Genomic DNA, 22,527 nt, shown 5'->3' with positions numbered 1-22,527 from the left:
GTTAACCTCAACAAAGCAACAAATCCTTTGACTTCTGAACTACAGGGGGTGTTATCCACATCAAGGCTGGTGTCCTGAAAGTGCAATGGCTTCTCTTTTCAGGCAGAGGGCAGTATGCCATCACAGTTCGCAAAAGGCACATGTCAGAGCAGTGTCTATAGAACCTTCATACTGCAGACATAGTAATTTCAAAAAGACATGCTGCCGTACTTATTACTTCCCGCAGTCCTCATCAATCAAGCTCATACTTTTGTACAGTTTTGTATTCACTTCCTGTGCAATGTGTCCTCACACTGATATAATCCTTATGGAAAATTCTTTGGGGCTTGTATTTCTATGTGAGTTTATATTCCTCATGCCGGACTCAGAAGTGGTTGATGGGTTCACTCCTAAAAAAGTGCTCTGCTGCCCTCCGTACTGCCACACCAAACCAGACCCCTCTGCAGAGATGTTGACCAGGCCCGGGCTCATAGTTTGACAGGAGGACAGAGGAGGTCCGGGGTACTGAGGTGGAGCAGATTCTGGGTTTCCGGGTAAGAAGGGCTGGTCATAGTTGGGTCTTGGAAGAGCAAAAAGCGGAGGTGTTGGGTCGTAGATGCCGGCAGGACCGTAGGCATACTGCTGCTGACATCTGTAGAGGAGAGGGAGATGTTTCTTTAATGTTTCTGTAAATTTACAGGATAGTTTCAGTTTTTGTTCCCCCTTTTTGAACATTTAAGTAAAAATCAGCCCACTTCTCACCTGCAGGATTGCATGTTGTCACACAGGGCTGGGTTCCCGGTGTCCCACAGAGAAAGCACCTTCTCCTCGGTGTTGTTGTTGTTGTTGTTTCGGCCAATATGACCGTAGCGAGATCTGTTGTCCTCTTGATGCTGCGCCTGCTCCTCCCACTGCCACATATCTGACTCTCTGGTATAACAATTAATTAAAAATGGCAAGTCAGTATTTCAGTTTGCAAATGCAACAAAGGAAACTGACTGAGCTGAATCCTTACTTCCAGTGAGTGAAAGTATATTTACTCACTGTATCTACAGTAAGTCAAATTTTGAGGTATCCTATGGTGTACTTTACTTGGGTTACATATTTTTTATTTCACACCATTTCAGTGGGAAATAATGTCGTTTTATTTAAAATTCATGGCTTATAATATACATTTGTCAAGATGAAAATGGTGGCTTCCAGCCTTTTTGGTTTGTCGTCCTTGAAAAAGAACAGTGTCTAGCAGGGCCACTTGTTATGTTTCACATCATTATGAGTAGTTCCATCAAAGACACATTTTATCTCTAAACTTCTCAGTGTTTCCATATAAATGCTGGGTCTTAATCTAAACAGGTCAAATTGTCCAATGGTTCATATATATAATACTGTCTCATTTCATACAGTATGTGTAACATAACTCCACCTTGGCCAAAGCTGCTAGTTATGAATGATGCATTTGAATAAACAATCCAGTAATATAGTGTAATGTAATTGATATTTTTCATCACCCTAAGCAAATTTTGCAGATAATACACAATAATGAAAATTTAGTTCAGTTGAATTTTAATTAAAGGACTTTTACTTTTGCATTGTGCTGGTAGTAATTTGAGCTTTTTCCACTCACCCCTCCTGTTTTTTCCTTTTGTCCTCTTTGATGCAGTCAAGCAAACAGCAGGTGATGAATGCCATAGACATGAGGAAGATTATGGCGGAGCTTACAATTGATGCCAGGACAGCAACACGGAACCCATAGTCCTCATAGGGAGACAGAGCTGGAGTGTGACAGACAGAGGAGGAGAGTCGACTGATTTATTGACTTTATTTCCATGTCCTGCACTCAGCATATCAGACAACTTAATTTATCATGCTGCAAAAATTTGTGTCCAACATTTCCTATTCAGACTCTAATGCCACCTCACTTTGGGTTTACAGACATAGGACTGCTCAAATATATCACAAGTCTTTCACTATTATTATCCAGAAGAGCTTGGCAGAAATAAAAAGTCATTTTGCAACAAAGTGCACTTGTCAGCTCATAATGGAAAGGACAATAAAGATTACATTTTTAATTTCTTCCAGTTTCACATCAGACAGCTTCTTCTCTCCCATGATGATTGACTCTGAAATATAATTAATATCCGTCTCTCACTTTTTCCACTTACTCACCAAAGATTGACTAACTGTGCACCTGCTGGAAGTTATTTCCTCTCTAATTATGTAAGCATTGAAATTGTCCTTTAATATCCACAGGCAGCCAGTGTGTTCTTACACAACTTAAAAAGTTAAAGTTAAAGTAATAACTATTGTAAGCCAAATATTGTGCATCATCATGTAACTTTGCCCATAGACACAAAGCCTATTACATAATGTTCAATGCATATTCCATCTTTTCAGAATAATGGGCAGACAGTTCAGGGGAGGTTTCTACAGCCTCTGCAGTTCTCCCAGTAAAAGCACTAGGAACATTTAATCTAAACACACACACATATTGTGTTGATAAAATAAACGAGCAATTCAATTCATAAGGTGACATGTGCCTGGCTATAAGCAGGTAACTAATAAGTGGCACTCTTTCTACATGAACTGTCATTTCAATGTTTCAGTTTCTGTTTTCTGTTTGTACTCACGTTTACAATAGGTCTCCCCCACCCAGTGGGGTCTGTTGGTGTCCATGACACACATCAGCTCACTGCCTACCAGTTTGTGTTTTGCTGGGCACTGAAGGGAAATGACTGTCCCCACATTAGTGCCATTACCCTGGACGATCCTTTGGGTGCCCAGGGCTGGCAGGGGAATGGGTGTGCACTGAGCCTGAGGATGACCTGAAGGAGAGAGCTGATGGTCAGATGTTGAGGAATCAGACTGACAAACAGTTGTTGTGACTGAATTATATTGCAGTTAAATATGCATTACTTAGTTAAAGTTCACCCAAAGTTTGTGAACATGTTTAATTCATGCATCTTCAAAGGAAATTTGTATTCACAGAGATGAATAGACAACTCGGAATTCATGAGCTTCACAACAACATTTCAGGATGAACGGTATGAAAAAAAAATAGCAAGGGAGCACTGCAGATGAGATACAGTGGGAATGGGACAGTCGTTCCACAGCTATCAGCACTGAGGGCTGCACAACGGTGCGTGACAAAACACAGCCCTCCTGTAACAGCCTGGTGCCATGATGCACCAAATTCGAACGTATCAAGACAGGAAATGTGATAAGTCATTAAACAAAAGCCCAGCAAGTTTGGTGGAAACACACGAGTCATCCGCAGCCGTTCTAAACAACTGGTTATCATACAGCACAGCATGGCGCTCTGCATATTAGGCCTCCAGGAAGGGAGGACTGTCACTGTGTCAGCTCAGTGCACCAGCAGTCTGCACGATGAGCTTACAACATAACAGTATGACTTCATCGGGAAAACAAGCTGCTAGAATGCAAATAAACACAATGACATTTAACTTTGGGATTTCTGATAGAATTATGATCAAAAGCAGCATATTTACTGAGAAAAACCTGCGTCTGGTTTTCACTTAAATACAGTGAACCCTGGTTTTCACTTAAATCATGCATTGAAATCACAGAATGTAACGTAGATATATTTAATGTCCAGAATTTCATCTTATTAAAGGAAGGAATATATCCAAGATTGTGACAGGAAATGTGCACTTTTATCACCACAAAGGGTGCCAAACTATATGAAAAGTTTCTTTGAGAGACAGATATCCAGAAAGAAAGACTTCAGAAAGAAAGAATAGATGCAACTGAGGAAAAAGGTGCAAATCTTCTCTCTTCGGGACAAATTTTATAATTTGCAGTAGGCCAGACCAAACTGGGATAAGTAGTGTTGTGAAGGCCCTTAGCATTATCTCACTATACTCACATTTATGTAACACAAGGACACACTTCAGTACGAATAAGCAGAGAGCATCGCTTTTATGTAACGTGTGAGTGTAGCTGTGTGTGTGTGAGAAGCCCAGCCATGCACCTGCACGGGAGTTTCTGAAAGCCACTTTTCACTTCCTCTTTTTCTGAGTCAACTATTTACTATGAAATAGAACAATCCAGCGTGTACATCATGCTTACTTTGTAAAGGTATATAAATTACTGAATTTTGTACAACTGGGATAGAGACAATTATCCAATGCTCATACCAAGGCTATTAATCCTCGTGCAATTATGAGGAAACTGCTATCACAGCAAGTACTAAGTCCCTAAAGGACATTGCACAGGAGGAAGGCCTACTCTCTCTGTCTTTCTTTATCTTTGTCTCACACTCTCACACACACACACACACACACACACACACACACACACACACACACACACACACACACACACACACACACACACACACACACACACACATTGTTGCAATAATATTTTTTAGTGGCAAGTGTTTAAAAAAAGAAGCACAACTCATAGCAGAAGTGAGTGAAAAGTGCTAAAACAATTCTCCGTCACACATCATCCACGTTGGACTCAAATTTAAATTACAGACTACACCATTTGATTTTCTATTTAATTTTTCTTACCCCAGGTATTCCGGTAGCGGCTGTCTTCTTTGTTTGTAAGGTCAGTCCTGGACACATCTGCTATTGAAGCTGTTGCCGCGGACATGGTGCTGGCAGACAGACAACCCCTCACGCCGCTGTCTTGGTTGTGCGTAAAGACTGCGCAGCGGTGCTGCTCTGTGCCCGGTACTGGGTAAACAAAACGCGGGATTTCTTAGCTGGTGTGGCGCTTGAGCCTCTCCGTGTGATTTTATTCGCCTCTCTGCCTCCCAGTGAGCAGCTTGTCATCCACAGAGTCCTCCCACAATGCCTCCTCACCGCAACATTCACTTACTTTAATGCCCCGTCTGGGCAGCGCGCAGTAACTGCTGTCGCGCCACCGGATGAGCTCTGGAGAGGACGAGGAGAGATGGAGTGAGCGGTCAAGACCTTGTCGTCTAAAGCAAAAATGACTTTGTGGATTAGATCAGGTCAGGTTGCGTGTCAGACGCGCGCTTGGTGAGCGGGACAGTGATGAGTAGGTAACTACAGCAGCAGTAAACTGCTCTTAGTGGGCAGGATGTCGCACCGCTGTTCTGTTGATCCTATCACGATGTGGTGCTTCCGACGGGGTTGAAAATGTGCACAAAAAAAAACCACGCACAAGGTGTGACGTAAATATGATATTTAAGAAATCGGAGGCCATTAGAGGCGTTGCTCAGTTTATTAATGCACAGTTTGTAGTGGTCTAGACACATTTTCAGTCAAACTGCACACACAAATCATGTTTCTATAGCCTATATATTAAAAGTGATTTAGAGAAAAATAATCAAAGACAGTTTGTTTGCCTGATTAAGCCTAAACTGCCATTTTGGTCATGTATATGATTTTAGCCTATTTAATCATGCATTAAAAACAACTGACCACCACTGAGGAGTTTGCACTGTATCTGCTTCAAAATAGACTCGTGGTGTTTGTTGAAACGAAGTGATTAATTAGTAGTGCCAGATTGGAGAGGGAAGAAAATGTAAGATGAAATTTAAAGGAAAAGGTTGGCAAAGGTGTGAAAGAAAGAGATGGGGATGAGCTGAGCCCACTGCTTCAAGCTTAATACACATTTCAGTGTCATTTTAATGCCAAAACACCTGTTTCACCATGAATAGCCACACAAACTAATTATTGACGACACTGCACTGCAATGTGACTAAGTTTTTTCACTTCTCTTTCCGTTTCTTGCTGTCAGTTCTGTTAGACTTGTGGTCTACATGCAAGCTGTCTATCAGGATGATATGAATCGCTTACTGCTCTGTTTTACTGATGGCTTTCTTGATTGAATTCAGCCAGTCGACATCAACATGTTAACATCAGAAAGGAAAAACAAACAGCTGTATGAAATACAGATGCAACGTAATGGTGTAAATAAACAGCTATAAATTAAAAAGAAAATGTCTTTAACATGGAGAAAATGTAAAAGAATCTCCATGTACACACACAAAAATCTATAGGCTACTGTATATTCACAGAAAAACACAAAACCATGAACTCTACACACACACACACACACACACACACACACACACTACATGAAGGTTCTTATTTCCCCTTTGAATTGACATTTAAAAGCAAAACTGTTCTCTTATGCAAACTGAAAGTCTTTTTAATACCATTGAGGATTCTGGGCATTCATGAGACTGTTTCTGCTGCGGGTGATAAGTGTCTCCACAGGCACAGCCCCGTTCACCTGAACGAGCCCCCACACACCTTAGATTCACTGGAAGTCTTTGTTTAGGCAGCAGGCAGCCTCATCATTCATGAAAACACTATCATGGCTGATTAAAGAGTTATGGAGTGACACAGTTCTTAAGTATACTCTTAGAAATCGCAGTGAGGCACTGAGAAAATGCTCATTATCTTCACTTAGCTCTCAGTGTGCAGACATGAAACAAGTCCCCTAAAATTTCTACAATTACAGTGCAACTCTGGAAGAGAGGCTAGAGTTCAGCTCCAAAAGTCACAGACTGTTCCAGTGTTTGTCTTTATGAGTAAGGAATTGAATTTTAATAAAGATCTAGCTGGAAGGAACTCCCCCCTTAAATAAACTTTGTGTTTAAATCATATTAACCGCTGAGTGTCTGCAGCTTTAGCACTTTTTCTATAAATACAGAATTCAAGAATATTGTACTTCCAGAGAAAGATGATGAGGAGGAAGAATACAGAGAAAGAGACACCGTGCATGACTACATTTTGAGAAATTAGTCTGCTTAAAGTGTTTGAGTTTTCTTCTGATTTGGAGACGGTTGCTACAGCAACAGTTAATGTGTTCTGGCGTAGTCTCAGTGGGTACAGTTTGGACTCAGTGCCTTCCACTTTATCCTCCACCCAGGCTTGTGCTCTTTGTACTCTGTGCACTCCAATAAACACAGGAAGGCTTGCTAATGAAGCTCAGCACAGTCAATAACACCTCTTTTACTGCGTTAAAAAGGAATGAAGCTGATAGTGAGTGTTCTACTAAATGGCATTATCTCCAAATTACTAAAACATCTATATAAAGAAGCAGAGGCACAAAAGAAGATGAGAACAGCTAATGGACAATAAAAGATTTACTTGACCACAAGTAAAAAACACTTTCTTGGGATGCTGCTTTTTTTTTTTTTTTTATCATTAAACTGATCTGAAAAGAGAGATGGAGAAAGGTGAGGCAGGTGGGAACGGTCAGCTCGGCGTGTCCGCCCTGCCCCTGACACAGTGTGACACTGGCTCTGCTAGATGGGGAACCACTCCATCACACAGGTAATTAAGTAGAACAGGAGGGGCACCATCTCCCACTGCCAATGGCCTCATCAACACAGCAGCTCAAACCAGGCCACATATGACTGCAGGTCTGGGTGGAGGAGACTGAAGGTGCCCTCTCCGTGTGTCCTTGGTTAATGTGATAAAACAATGTTAATGTTAATTGCTTTGCTACAGCGCCACCCATTATGTAATTAAGGCCTCTTCTACAAAGCAGTTGATTGGCTTCGTTGATATTCTTTTGTTATGCAAATAAAACCCGCTAAAGGTCAATGTAACAAGTATGAGTCATCATACAAAAAACAGGAAAACAGACTGTGTTTTGGAAAACTGAAACAAGAGGCTTGTAAGAAGAATGAAGTACTTCTTTAGAAGCCATTTAATGCTAATGTTAGAGTCTCATTAAAGATTTACTGCAGCGCTGCCCTGCTGAGATGAATGTCGTTGACTACACTTGTCAAAGTAGAGACCACTTCCAAAAGGACACCCACGTTCTCTCCTTCTCTCACACACACAGTGATGAGCTGTCCATAACATCATTAATGATCCTCTCTCTGTCTTCTGTGACTGCAATCTCTGAACAAATCACTTTTTCAGGCTGGACTGTGGCCATCAGTGACAGGGCTGCACCATAAATCTGCACCTCCGTACAGAGAGCGAAATAGAAGGTAGAGGAGATAGGAAGCGGCTGACAGGTAAGAAAAATGAGACTTCAGGAGGAAATTAAGTTGATCAAGCATTTCTTTGCCATAGAGCTACCTCAGAAATGCTTCGCATGTAAGGCATGGGATACGGATGCATAGCATTTCTCAGACACCACACAGACAGTATTACTGCAGCAGAGTTGGGGGGAAAATTCAGTCAGTTACACATACTTTTTTTTTTGTTAGGGATTAAAGTTAGTAAGGCAAGTTGACTCGAAAACCCATAAGCCTATATGGTACACTATTCCCTATGCAGTTGGTGACTGTTTTTCAGAATGCAAGTACAAATACTTGAAGCAGAAATTGCATAAGGAACCATAAAAACAGACCAAATGGTAGATTGACTGACAACATTTCAATCCACAATTGGATAATAAATCAAAGATTGTAAACAATTCATTCCTTTATTGACCCTTCATATGAAGGTAACAGTGATCTGACAGTTGTTGTATTACATTGCTGTGATACTTTTTAGCTAAGTACATCCACCTCCAGCTCTCTTGTTTTCCTTAACCATGAAGTCCAGATCCTTCATCACCTCTGTCACCAGAGAAGTGAACGAAGAGAGACATAAGCAGCGAGGAACAAAGTGAATGAAAACAAGACACATAACAAGGGAATTGCATCATTTTCATTGTGTCAGCTACTCTGCGGTGTGTATAGGTGCTTGAACATCCATGTGTGTCAAGCAGTGTTAATGCGACTGGTGCAACCGTGGACGATTCCCCCTGAAGCATCAACAGAGAGCGAGCAGCAGGGTAGCCCAACAGTGCTCAAGACAACAAATGAAAACATGAGGAAGACGTGAGGGTCACAGGAAGTGGATGTACTTAACCAAAAAAAAAAGAAATGCACATCTGTTAGGTTAAGTGAGGTGCAGCATGTCACTTTTTTTTGTAAAGCAGTGACAGTGACAGTAAGTTTGATAACAGAGAAAAGCTTTGGATGTCATGGCTGCAATGAGCTGGTGAACCTGCACTGGGAAGTTCATTCACTTCTTATCTTGAGTCTGTTTCTGTACAGTTCAATCTTCCTTCATTCATGGGTCAAAATATCAACACTACACTTTATTATTGAGAGCATTTGAAGAACATGGCCTTAGCAATGCTTTTATAGCAGTACATGATGTCCACAAGGACTGAACTAAACTGAACATTGTCTCTGGGCACACTAGAGCTAAAACCTCTTCATACTGAATGTCCTTTCCAGGTTGAGTAATTGCTACAGTAGTGCCTGGATGCATCTCTATTACAACATTTGAATTAATCTGCAGATAAACACTGCATTTCTAGGTTATATTTGTGGACATCCACATTATTATTTTGTTCAGCTGCACCTCACTTGACTTATATGCCTCCTGCCAAATGGCCCTTTCTGAAATGATTGCTGTCTTTCCAAATAATGATGTTTCATTCAGTGATCTTAAGATGCAGCCATGTAGCTCCACATCATTTCAAAATGTTCCATACAACTTAATGAGATGCTGGATGTTCTCTATGATAAGATATTCAGGTCTGGTGTTTTAATTTGTTCAATGGCCCAAAGTAGACAGTGTTCAGTTATGGATGGCATTTTCTTCATTAGATGGGCTCATTTAAGCTGCAGTATAATTTAATTTAGTGTGTGTGTGTGTGTGTGTGTGTGTGTGTGTGTGTGTGTGTGTGTGTGTGTGTGTGTGTGTGTGTGTGTGTGTGTGTGTGTGTGTGTGTGTGTGTGTGTGTGTGTGTGTGTGTGTGTGTGTGTGAGAGAGAGTTCACATATTTCTGTCAGAATTAAAAGTGGTGTGCAGCTCAGGGGAATTTCTCAAGATTAAATAGAGAAATACTGTTTGGCTGCTTGAAATAATGCTATGTTGTCTTGTGGGAGGGTGCTGCTAGACAGATTTGGGGGAGAAGCAAAGTCATGGTGCTGTAGCTAATGAGACTATAGATAATACAGCTATTCTGAGGCACTCTGGTCATTTATTCAAATAGATCTCAAATCATCATCATCAAATCCAGCTTAATGATTTCTAATTAGAAAAGTAGGATGACCAACCCCTCTCCAGTGGCTGTAAATCTGAATAAGATTCATTGTTTTCCTCAGGCTGCAAGAGTGATGCTGTCTCTGGTTATTCTCTGTTAATACTACACCAATTCATCATTATACTGTAAATCTTTATTGTGGACCTTCAAACTCTTTGATTAAATGAGAGACATTCCCCCACAGCGTCTGGATGTTTGTTTCAGAGAGTGAACCAAGGTGCAATGTGTTCAGATCTTAACAAGGTCAATGGTTATAAAATTATACTCTAACTGCATCTAACTTCTAGAAAATCATTTGTTTGATTTGTTGTGGAAAAAAAGTACTTGAATCAGCTGTACATAAGGTCTTTTAGTAGTACAACAGTAGTACAAAATGTTTGACTGTGACAAGTTTGCAATGAGTACAAAATACAGACGTGTCAGGAAACAGTTGTAACCACTTCCTTTGCAGGAATGGAGAACTATCTACTTGTTTCATACAGAATGCAAATGAAAGGTTTCAACATGTGCATCTATGTGTGGGTGTTACTGCAGATGTGACGGCTCAGTGCAGCATGATGCAAGATATAGTGTCTGTGAGACCCTTGGTAATCCACAACGTGTTTTTAATCCGGGTGAATGGACCAAATGGAAAATAGAATTGAAATATGGGCCGATGAATAATTTAAAAGATTTTATCTGCTGTGCAGTGGCTGGTTTAGGATGTCAAATCTCAGATTAAGCAGCACAGCAAGATTTGCATCTTTCATTAGTCTCAGCCTTACAGTGACTACAATCGATATTTATTCATAACAAGTCAAATGACAAGCCTTGTTGTACAGAGGCTAACAGCAAGTTACGGCTCATTACGTACCGCCTGCAGCTTCACTATTTTGGTTCACTCTCACAGCTCTCATGGTGTCTCTTTTTGGCTGGAGCAGGAAAAATGCTTTAGCCAAAAAGCCCTAAAAACTTACTGTGCACTACCTGTTCAGCACCAGATGGCAGAGAGACGAATTTGAGGTCCACAAGAGGGAAGAGGAAACAAATACACGACACCGAAGCAGGGTGTCAAGGAAAAGAGAGCATTTCTCACAAAAAGGCTGGTTTACAAGAAAAAGGCAGGTTAACAAAAGGCAAAATACAGTTGTACAGGGCAATCCAAATATAGGCAACGCAAATTAAAATAACCAGGAAGATAAAGAACCAAACTCCATTCAATGTAACATTTGGTAACTGGGAGGTGAACAGGCTGGGATACAACTATCTGATGGCAAAACAAGGCACAGTACTACACAATGGCAGGAAATAAAGGTGGAGGATTTGAAATTTAAAAAAAGAACTCCTAAAAAGGTGTGCCAACAGGTAACAGTGAACATAATGGAACATTTAGCATGTAGGTCAAAAACGGAAGACACAGTGAGTCTGGACTGACATTCAGCAGGTGGACAGGAACATGACTTCAAATGGAGGATAATGTTCCTCTTAAATTTCTAGATGTTTCCAGAGCTAAAAATGTCCCCCTGTAAACGTTTCTGTTGCCAACCATTTTGCCGTGATATGCAAAGTCATCTCACTTCCTCACTGGCTGCATTTACTACGAGTTTAGACACAAAATCAAAGAAAAGTTAGAAATGTCCATATAAATTAGTATAATTTGCTTATAGGCCTACTTTCTGGACCAAAGTGGTGGACTGACATCCAAAGACGCTGCCAGTGTGGCTAAGAAGAGAGCAAATTTGGAGGTGTTGTGTGTGGAAAGGCAGGTGGTCATTGGTTCTTCCCTCGTTCCCCAAATAGATAGGTCAGAGAGGGTGTGTATTCAGAGGGTAGGGAATGCAAAATGCAAATGTTTCTGGGCCACACAGATGCATATACACACACATGCACATGCACACTCACACACAAACAGCTGGTAAGAGGCTTACGCTCCAGTGAGATATAACAGCTTTCCCATTAAATCCATTCTCCTCAGCTGTTGTGGGAGAGTAAAAAGCCACGCAGATTTGTGGTCACATCCTAAAACCTTGAGCAAATAGCTTCGTTTGAAATGTTCTGCTTTGCTTTCACCTGTAACTGTTCCATTTTATACTCCTGGCAGCAACAATGGCTCAGATCAACCAATCTTGCCTTTTGTGGTCATTCAAAGAGGTCGGTGCCCCTGATGAATAGAGCCATTAGGAGAAGCTTTGGGGCCTCTGATAGAGGTCAATTTCACATGTTACATTTCCACTGCAACCTTGGTAAATTCAGCTTTAACTGGCAAAACACATAAAGAACTGACCCCAGGAAACTGAGGTGTGAGACTGACGTGTATGCTCTGCTGAAAACCCCTCTAAAAGCATGCAACAAACTGCTCGTGGTTGTCCGCCAACAAAATCTCCATTTCTACAGTTAAGAAAAGATTTGCTCAGATATTTTCTCAAAGAAAAAAAGTTAGACATTTGTTGGAAAGAAAACAAGACAGACTTGAGTTTTCTCAGAGAGGACTCTGGAGAGATGATGAGAGCTTATCTCAGCATGGCCTCCGTCCTGCGGTAGACACAGTACCCACCCTGCTCCAGTCTGTTCTTGATGTACAGCATGTAAAACTATGACAGAAGGAGGCAGTCAGCAGTTTGCTCTCTATCTTTGCACCACAGCTCACAGCTCTACAGAGACGCCAGCCTTCCGATTCATCATCCTGACACTCAGTGTTGACTTGCTAAATAAAGAACTTATGGCTTATACCACCTATCAATAGCTGTCCTCTCTCCATTTTCTTCCGCAAATGTACACATCAATAAGTTTAGGCCCGCAGGAACTGCAAAAACAAGTGCGATGCCTGCAAAATAGAGACACAACAGAGGGAGGGAGGCTGAAACTGAATTAAATCAAGATGTAAAAAAAATAACCTAAGGCAGCTGCAGCAGCTTTTCTACACCCATTCCACACCTTCTTTTATATACACATACATATCTGAGAGTTGAAATCAGACGGAGTTCAATTACCCAACCCGTAGCAAGTTAGATTATCCCACATCTTTCCTCTCTCAGTTTGGATTTCGTTTGGCCTTTTGAGGCCATCCTGCTAGCTGTGCATGCAATCACCCATAGTCACACTCTGCCATTGCGTGTTTGAGTTGATTAATAATGTTTTTCTGAGATTGCACAGTTCTTGCTAAAAAAAAAAAACAACTCCCCACTTTTTGATACATATAGGCAGCTGAGGGTATCTGTATCTTCTGACACCAGATTGAAACAGCAGTAATGAGATGAACATGAAGTGTTCTGCCTGCATTGCTTTCCACGTTGAGAAGATTGTCATCGTTCACAGTATTACAGGGCGTTTCAGTGCAGTTATCATTGTGACAGTTGGCTATATTGCTGCACACAACAGGCAGTGTTATTGTTTTTTCTAAGACACATTGTACTTGACTTCATGTCGATAAAAGGCTTTTGTTCCATCAGTTGCCAGAGTTGTTGTTCAACAGTTGAAATCAATCTCTAACTGAACTAAACTAACTAAAACTCTATGCTGACAAGAAAAAGCACTGAATCAAAGCTACCAATAACTATGCATGAAAGAAGTAAACAGGAAGTGGAAACATCTAAAATCTTAAATGACATTATTTTTCGTTAACAAAGGAATGCACCATGTTACTGTCCTAACGTTTTATACACAGTCTAAGAGCCTAACATGCTAAACTAAGCATGGTAATAACACTTAAAATTAGCATGTTAGCATTCTGATGTTTACATATAGCCTGCTTAAGTAGTCTGCTTGCCTGGCTGTAGAATTGACATCATGGATACAAAATAAAGTGAAAACTGGAAGTGAACATATAAATAAAAAGACTAAAACTACAGTATAATGGTCTCAATGACACATGGTATTTGTTGTGTGATATCAATATAAGAATGGTTGGCGTGAATGAATATTAATAGAGGCTATGTGTCATGTTAAAAGAGTTCGCGGATTAATAGACAAAGATGAACTTAGTTGCGAACAGAGACCCCAGACATGAAAATCTTATTGGACAGTGTGGTACTGAATGAACCACGTCTGTTTATTGATGATATGCTTGACTGCTTTTCCACTGTGCACAATCCATGTTTAAAATACTCAATGCTGACTGTTCACGTACAGTACGACAAGAATTCATTTTGGAGCTTAAAAAGAGGGACAAAGGGCAATATTTCAAAGCACAGCACATAAATATGAGTGAGTTTACATGCACAAAGATATCCAATGACAAGGTTTTTTTGCTACTTTTGCTTAAAGGCTGGTGCTGATAGGAGCAGGGTATGGGGGGCAAGGCAGAATAAACAGTTTTACAGTACAGTACTTGGTTTCCATCACATCACCAGAAGGGAGAGAAGCAGACAGATGATTGCTGAGAGAGAGAACTACACAGAAAGGATTTATTTAGCATGTGTACAAGTGGAGATATTGAGAGACTGAACCTGTAGCACAGGGTCAGAACTGAGGCCACGAGATCCCATTCTGGCGGTGTTCTCTCATCTAGACGGGTCACAATGATGAGAGTGGAAATGTGGTGGATCCGACTCAGATTAGAGGTCTCAGAGTCCAAAGACAATGTTCGAGGGATAATTATTACCATTGTACGAGAGAGTAGGAGGACAGGGTGTGTGAGATTGGAGCTGACAGTGGGAGCATCAGGTGGCCAGCCACAAATGTACACATTTCTGTGTCTTTTTAAGTTAAAATGTCTTTTTTTCTTAGTTTCCTTACATATACATACTGTACAATACCAACTTAACCACCACTCTGTCCCCAGCAGGAGTGAAGAGAACAGGGAGGTGTCACAGGCGTCTTATACTAACATTCAATAGTTAACACAGGAGGGGACTCACACTCAAACACGCACACTCACTTCCGCACAAATGGAAAGACAGACACATAAGAGTTAATGCTTCACAACACCGTCGAATAATGTACAAGGAACTTCATCTTTTAAAAAAAAAATCATAAAGGAACTTTCTTCAGTTATATTACAAATAGAAGTTCTTCAAAGCTCTGATCCAGCTGTTGAAAACACTGAGAAATAAAAGATCCTACCCAGTGGCATTGGTTGCTTGGTAGCATTGTCCTTATTTGTGTGTGGCTGAGAGAGACAGAAAGATGGAGAGAGAAGAAGGAGCGGTGAGAATAAGATTGAAGTGGCATAGGAAGGATTGAGTGATCCTTTCAAAAGGAAAGAAAACAAAACAAAAAGTGCCAAGGTAAAGTGAATTCAAGTAATGTGTGCTCTATACACAGGAGAGAGGGGGGGGAGGAGGAGAGAAGAGGAGCGAGTCCTATGGCTCCAACGTGGCCACTACTGGCTCTTCCTGTGTTCAGTCTGGCTCATCGATGCCTCTGTGGCCATTTCTCCGCGGGCAGCTTTGGAGAGGACGTCCATCCATTTGGCATGGCTTTCTGCATCTTGGGCACTTAAGAGCAAAGTTTGCTGGGTGTGACTGAGACGGAGCACGTGTTTGACCTCCGACTTCTCAGGGGCCGCTGGTGGCACCACGCTCACCTCGAACCCAGGGAGAAGTACTGCCCGCGACCCCTTGGATTCCTACAGAGAAGAAAAAAATACGTCAATCAGATAAAAAAAAAAAAAGAGAGACATACTATTATTTCAAAGTGGTAGCTTCTCTTTGGTAGCAGGAGAATATATTCCATCAGGTATGTACAGTAAACCCTACCCTCCTCTTTCCCTTCCCCCACTATCTTTCTGTATAATCAGGAAATGCTTGTCCAACTCCCATTAATCCTAATCTTTGGAATGGCAGCTTTCTGCAGTGGGATAGGGATATTAGTCTTGGAAATGAAACCCTAGGGAGGCTTTAACAGGCTGAATTCCCTCCTGTGCCATTCATTGTGAATGAATCAGATTCAGTCTCTTGAGTGCTTTGAAAAAATGTGTAAAGCATTTTCTTATGAATTTAACTAAATTACACATCAATTTCTTTCAATTAATTCTTTTAAACACCAAATATTTATGGATGTATCGTATGTACAGAGATAGATAGTCTGCTGTGGTAATCTTTTTTGCAGCAATCCTGTAATCCACTTGTTTTCTACATGTCTTTGGAATGTTATGGAGATTCATTGCTGAATCTCAAGCCAAGATTTCAAGGAACCACAGTAAATCCAAGGAGCTGCATCGTCTGTTCAGCGCAAACTAAAACCCAGTCACAAAGTGGAGAAGCATTACTGGCAGCAGCTACACCTCAGGTCAGATTCAGGACAGCCAAATCCTTCTGGCCCAAATCTACAGCACACAGACGCTGCACAGACAACCTGGCACAAGCAGGATTGGATAGATTTGACCTACACACAGTCAGTGATGTGTCCAGGCGTTATACTGTACAAATGTCCCGCTCCAAAAGGAGGAAGGAGACAGGATGTAAAGTAAGGCCAGATGTGTGTCAGCAGTTACAGTATAGGCGGTGCCTGGAGCACACTTCTGATGTGGCCATGTGGGTGAATCTTTGCCATGTTTATTGTCCTTTATTTGCACAATGTGTGAATGGGAATCACAAGTAATATATCCTACGTATTGTAAATGAGGACTTCTGTCGGTAAAAGAAACAAAGGGCAGATTTTAAAGGTACTTGAAATATAAAAAGGTAGGTATATTTGGCAACTAACAGCACGATCATCACGCTCACTATTGTGTGTGTGTGTGTGTGTGTGTGTGTGTGTGTGTGTGTTTCATTTTTACCTGTCCATTGCTTTGCAAGTACAGCACTAGTGGCTCAGCCTTAGTGACAGCCACCCACATCTTGGTCCAGCTTTTCCCTTTCTCCTGCACTTGGAGGTGGCCACACAGCAGGCAGTTCTCCCCCGTAAGAGATGTTTGTCTCTAAAAGAGACACAATAAAACCAACAATCAATAACTTCCCGCATGGCTTACTGAGGACTGAATTGGATAGTACAATTCATTTAAATACGTTTGTAATTAATATCTATCTGTATAATATTTCAGAGATTTAAATTGGATGAGCAAATGGCAGCGCAGATCTTCTGCTGTTCAGTATTATGTAACAACAATGTAGGACACAGTGGGATTTGTGCATTGACATGTGTTCAAGCTCCTGCTGTCCCCTGTTTAAGTTTGGTATGGCCTACAGCTCCCTCATGTGGTGATTAATCTCATCGCAGATAAATTGGTTTCCCCCACAGTATCCTGTTATAGTGACTACAAAATTAACCTGAATCATAATCCTGTCACGATTTTAACAAGACTACCTATATATGGTTAATGTCCTACTGTCAGCTTTACAATATAACCACAGCGGATCGAACATCCATCCACAGTATCACAGACAGACAAAGGTACAAACACTTGAAGCCGCCAGACTGTTGAGTCAGCAGAGACGGCTGCTCCTCCTTGAGCTGAGCTCCGATCATCATATGAGTCATGAAAGAGGGATGAGCTGATCTTTCAAGGTGAATGCGTGTGTATATTCATTAATTCACATGTGCTGCATGAGTACAATGTCAAGTTTGGTGTGTGCAATGATTTCAGACCACATGCTGACTAAAAAACACAGTACTGAACGTTACAGGCAATTATGTGCTTCTTTCTTCTTGTCACAAATGCAGTCTGGCTGTTGAACCCTGATTTACACTGAAGGTTGGGTGTGCTGGGAGAAATCAATGTCCTCAGATTGAAATGAATCAAGGCAGAAAAATAAACTGTTGTGCGCATGCGGTTCTATCTTGTGTGCGTTACGACTTCTTTTTTTTTTTTGTCTCACCTCAGGTGCAGCTTTTCTTCTCTGTTCACTACCACAGAAATTCTCCAGGCTGAGGCTGGCTTCGAAACACTCGGGGCACACTCGGCTCGTTTTGTTGTCCAAGGTCTTTGAGCACTTTGCACAGATGGCCTGCAGAAGGACACAGAGAGAGAGAAACACAGACAGTTAATTGTCTGAAATAAATGTTCCACTTGCTCCCTAACTTTTCTCTCAATTCCTTCATTTCTAAATCCCCACACACAATGTCCAAATTTCTCTTGTTCCATTTGTGCTCACCGCTCCGCAGGACTTGCAGTGATGTTTACGCTTGGTGAAATTGAAGCTCTCACTGCAGCCTTTACATGTCTGCTTCTCTTTCTCCTTTTTCCTGGAACTCTTCTGCAAATGTGAAAAAAAAGCAACAGGCGTCATGTGTCAAGGTCCTCAGCCTGTTCAGTTTCAGCACAAGTGGAGCAACAAGAATGTCTTGACAGCTTGTATTGCTTCATCCTTTGTTTGTCTGGCTGTCTATCTTCCAGTTCTCCTTTTTATTAACAAAGACACAGGCAGACGCCCACACAGACACACTAAAAGATTTACACTATTTGCTTTAAGGTTGTTGTTATTGATGCATATGTGGGATTAAGAGTGAAATTAATCTCCTTTTTATACAAATAACATAAGAGCTCTGTGCCCATTTTCAGCAGGCTGCTCAACAAAAAACAAAAAAAAAGTTTTTCTTTTTAGATGTGAGAAGTAGATGGATCCAGTCATCCAGCCTGACATCAATGTACCTTTTAGGTTAAACAAAAAACAAACAAACGCTGTAACGGCACACGCAACAAGGACATCTAACAGCTCATTGTTGTTATGAAAGTTTACAAAATAATATATCAGATTTTTTTTTTACAAAGAGAAGTAGAATCTTTGAAGGCCATTTTTCTTCTAGATTTTCAGTTTTATTAAAAATAAGTTTACTCCAAAAAAGAACAAATGCGTTATAGTTTCAGGCCTTTAGTTTCCCTTGAAAACCTGCACACACACACTTATTTACGTGAATAGTCCTCTTCTCATGGGCAGTCAGACCAAGCTCAATCTGTCTCACTGTCCTTGAATTCAATGCAATATGTTTACTTGTATAATTTCATTGTAGAGTTATAGAAAATAAACAAACAATGTTTCCTGAACAAGAATTCATTCACACGTTCTTTCTCTTCTCTTTCTGGACATTGGAGAACCTTGCTAATTTGCAAGCCACAATTCAATGAGATTGAACTCTACAGCAGAGCAAGGGCTGACTAAGCCCTGAGGAAGGTGTGTACCACCAGCATGCCATTTAACAATAAGTGTCACTTCAGTAAAACAGTATCTTACCCTTTCATGTAGTCTTTCACCATCTGAGTCGATGGACGTGTTGGCCCAGGGACCCTGAAGAGAAAAACAAGCACCGCCAATCAGTAGGTTGCTCCTGCAGTTTGATATCTCCACCACCAGGTGTCAGTCTGAACCTTCTGAATCTGGTCCTCTGGCTCCATTCAAGTTATGCTTGGCTGGGGTCCAGCTCCAGCCAGCCCAAAGTGGGTCAAAGCAGATCCGTGATAGTTCTGTATACACTTTGACTTGGGCTTTCCCTATTAGGTCATAAGAGAGCTCTGGGAGAGGAGACTTGCAGACGCTACATGTGGAAATAAAGAGCTTCTTTATGTATGTGTTTTGTCTGTATGATACGACCACGTCCATAGATGGAGAGCTGTTCGGGCAGACAAGGGCCAGACTATGACATGCTCATTTGGTGCACCACTTAGTCTCCCATGAATCATTGCAAAGGATGACTTGCCAACTGACTGATCAATGAAGTGACTGATGAAGGGAGGAGAAAGACTGACCGCTGACTCTGGCGGATGGTCATCTTCCCGGGAGAAGGAGTTGTTGAAAGCCTTATTGAACGTTTCGCTGTTTTGTTTGTGTCGTTCGATAGTGGCCTGGATCACCTGAGAGTCAGAAGAGGAGGATAGAAGAAGAGTTAATAGATGAAAGACATGGGGAACACTGATCAGACACATTAACTTGTGGATATTTTTTGAGTCCTTTTTATAAACATTATAAGAGCTAAGATAAAGTACAGGATGACATAAAAGTCTCTTATTTTATGATATGTGTCCCACAGAGCTGTTTCAGAGTTTTCTTTCTCCTGTCTGAATAGGAGAGTTTTTGTGGTGCGCTCGTTTCCCTGACCACGCTCCAAACAAATTGCAACGGCAGTGACATCAAGCACCAAAAGCATCATGGTCTTACTGCTACAGCCGGCGTCTCAGTCCAAAGACCAGCCTGGCTAGTAGTGTGTAAAAACCTTTTCTTCTCTTCTTTACTTCCAGCTGTCTGTCATCTTTTGAAATTCTTCCCCTGTTATTTCAGCTCCTTTCTTAAGCTCACACACCAACTCAAAACAGACAGGAAAACCTCCTGAGCCTCCTCTGTAATACACCCTCCCCCTATCCAAGCCTACAAAATGTTTTAATCAGCTTTACCCTGCTGTAATGGGTTAGATGAGCAATAATGAGGGGCTTTATTAGAGAATATAATTCCCTAACACTGAATGAGTGTGTGGGGGAAATCTTTGCTAATTCCATTCTCCAATAAAGCAGAACGACCAAAGGTGCCCAAAACGCTGTATTTCATGTGACAAACAGACTGTGATCATATGTGTATGGGAGTGCTACTGTATGTGTGTGATCCTTGCCTGAATCCAGTCCTCTTTCTCCTCAGCTGTCCTATAAAGCAAAGAAAATATCATGAGGTCATTTACCTATAAATAACATGATGTTATTCGACATTGACCAGTAAATGGAAATGAACCACATTTCATCTAGTGACAGCACCTTTTTAAAATGCCAGGTCAGAGTCTATTCTTTTGTGGCTGATTTAAATGTGTTTACCTGGCTTGCAGCTCCAGTGAGCGCTGTTTACCGATGATGGCAAACGTGTGAAGAAGGTTCTGCTTCACGTTCTCTTGAACCTGAGGTCAAAAAGCAGAGGAAATGTGATTGGCACTTATTAGAATAAATAAAAAGGCCAAAGGACAAAACACCTAACAGGCTGAGAAGCAGATCTGTACCTCCATGCCAGCGATGTCAATCCTCTCTCTAACACTGAACTTCTGCCCCATCAGTCGGAGTTTAGGCACACAGTATAGCACCATATTGTTGAACTAGAGGCAGAAATAATGCAGATGATGAGGATTTCAGATATTAGGAGCATCTTCCCGCAGTCTGATACTTTTCAAATTTAAAAGTCCTCTCACCAAGTAGAGGTATCGGTCTTGTGCTGTTCCGTTTTTGGCTGACATCTTCTTGATATGTCCTTCTTTGATGAGTTCATTGGCGGGGTTAACTATGTCCTCTTCTCCTCCGAGCCTCTCATAAACCTCCAACAGCTTGTGCATCTTCTCCTAAAAAAGCATCAAGCAACAGGAGGATGAGGAAAGCAGGGAAGACAGTCTACAGTGAGAAGCTACATCGAGCTCCAAGACAAACACTGCAGCTAGACCTACATTCATTCATGGGTTTTGCAGCAAGGCAGAATGCAGGTATTATATTTCTTTATTGATTCATTGAAACATTTGTCTACTTAAGTTGCTTAAAGGATGTGAGAGGTATCACAGACAGAAAAAGGAAAGAGTTGAGGAGGATGAATGTTAAAGAGAATCAGTTAAGACTTCCGCGAGCTGTGAAACTTGAGGCAGGAAACAGCAACTTCCTGTCTGTACTAATGCGATGTTGCTGACTGACAGAATAACATCAGAGACACTTTTACTGTGTTAACACATTACCTGGTTCTTATAAAGCTACGGGGTTGAAAAGAGTTTATAAGGTGAAAACAAAAAGAAAAAAAACATCAGAAGGAAATATAACGCTGAGCAAAGCCTCACCATTTTCCTGATTGCTGCATTGGAGTGGTTAGCTGCAGTAGAAATGAGCTCCACGGCCTCTGTAATAACACAAACAAATGTTAGGATTTTAGAATAAAATCCAGAAAGAAAAACAATATCATGTTATTGATTAGATTATTCAAGACATTCAAACTGCAGACTGATGAAACATTCTCCTATTCTCTTTTACACACAAAAAACAAGTTTATAATCTGTTTGTTTTCACAGAAAAACAATAATTGTCAAGAGATGTTCCAATAATTTTGTGATACAAATCTAACAAAGCAAAAACTAAACATGTACACTCTTGATATGACACACTGAGTGTCTAAGGCTGGTTTTTAGCCAGTGGTGAGTCGAGTGCTAATGCCTGCAAGCACCTGACTTAGCCATCTTAATCATAACCTACATAAACAGAAGAGACATGCGGGCGGGGGAAATGAGGCCAAAACAACTGTGATAAACTGCTTTTATGGATGGATGAGAGAAACAATTCAACTGACTCCAACCAACACAGAGAGGTGAAGTTAAGGCTTAGGTAAATGGACATAAGGGCTGTGGGAGGACATTAGATCATTTAAATGTGTAATCTGTCTCTACCAGGCTGTAGATGAAACTAGAGAAAGAGGAAGACCGATTTTGAAGCACCAGGGTGAAACTAGGGCATCCTACGAACAACTGTGTAATAAGAGGGCAGAGGAGCTGCTGAGAGTCTGCCATCATCCTCATAATTATCCTAATGAGGACATTCATGAGACTACTCGTCTCCACACAACATTGAACTGTTTGCCTTAAAGAGGAACACCAAATATTATCTTTGGGTTTTTTGTTCTGTTCACATAATCACATAGATTTTTGTTGCATAATGTTAATAAATATTATTTTTCTAACAAT

The 22,527-nt window shown here is 41.1% G+C and overlaps 2 protein-coding genes across 2 annotated transcripts in view; both read right to left on the bottom strand.

Moving 5' to 3' along the window:
• Positions 1-288: 288 nt before the first annotated feature.
• On the bottom strand, positions 289-5,016 carry LOC138635937 (uncharacterized). The gene is made up of 5 exons (XM_069723680.1): positions 4,515-5,016; positions 2,607-2,801; positions 1,604-1,751; positions 742-909; positions 289-631 (listed from the first exon to the last, which is right to left on the bottom strand). The coding sequence occupies exons 1-5, from the start codon at positions 4,597-4,599 to the stop codon at positions 289-291; spliced, it is 939 nt and encodes a 312-aa protein (XP_069579781.1). The 5' UTR covers positions 4,600-5,016.
• Positions 5,017-13,980: 8,964 nt separating this feature from the next.
• The window catches only part of fgd (faciogenital dysplasia), a 52,344-nt gene continuing 43,797 nt past the window's right edge, over positions 13,981-22,527 (bottom strand). The window contains exons 9-19 of the mRNA XM_069723668.1: positions 21,634-21,692; positions 21,007-21,153; positions 20,821-20,913; positions 20,642-20,721; positions 20,446-20,476; positions 19,592-19,696; positions 19,080-19,133; positions 18,003-18,104; positions 17,727-17,855; positions 16,688-16,828; positions 13,981-15,535 (exon numbers count right to left, since the gene is read on the bottom strand). Of these exons, the coding sequence (XP_069579769.1) occupies positions 15,290-15,535; positions 16,688-16,828; positions 17,727-17,855; positions 18,003-18,104; positions 19,080-19,133; positions 19,592-19,696; positions 20,446-20,476; positions 20,642-20,721; positions 20,821-20,913; positions 21,007-21,153; positions 21,634-21,692 (1,187 nt within the window). The 3' untranslated portion in view covers positions 13,981-15,289. The remainder of the gene's footprint in view (positions 15,536-16,687; positions 16,829-17,726; positions 17,856-18,002; positions 18,105-19,079; positions 19,134-19,591; positions 19,697-20,445; positions 20,477-20,641; positions 20,722-20,820; positions 20,914-21,006; positions 21,154-21,633; positions 21,693-22,527) is intronic.

The sequence above is a fragment of the Brachyistius frenatus genome, unplaced genomic scaffold (genome assembly GCF_029030835.1).
Source record: "Brachyistius frenatus isolate BFR_SWC_R1_liver_20210118 unplaced genomic scaffold, ASM2903083v1 Contig_6, whole genome shotgun sequence".
NCBI lineage: Eukaryota > Metazoa > Chordata > Actinopteri > Embiotocidae > Brachyistius > Brachyistius frenatus.
Note: the sequence above shows the minus strand (reverse complement) of the source record. Positions and strands in the feature narration are given on the sequence as shown.

What these genes read in the sequence shown, in the direction of transcription:
- LOC138635937 (XM_069723680.1), bottom strand. Translation starts at nt 4,599, where the DNA reads ATGTCCGCGGCAACAGCTTCAATAGCAGATGTGTCCAGGACTGACCTT. An exon ending in CCGCTACCGGAATACCTGGG is followed by an intron (nt 2,802 to 4,514) that starts GTAAGAAAAATT and finishes TCTCTCCTTCAG; the next exon opens with GTCATCCTCAGGCTCAGTGC. An exon ending in GGGGGAGACCTATTGTAAAC is followed by an intron (nt 1,752 to 2,606) that starts GTGAGTACAAAC and finishes GTCACACTCCAG; the next exon opens with CTCTGTCTCCCTATGAGGAC.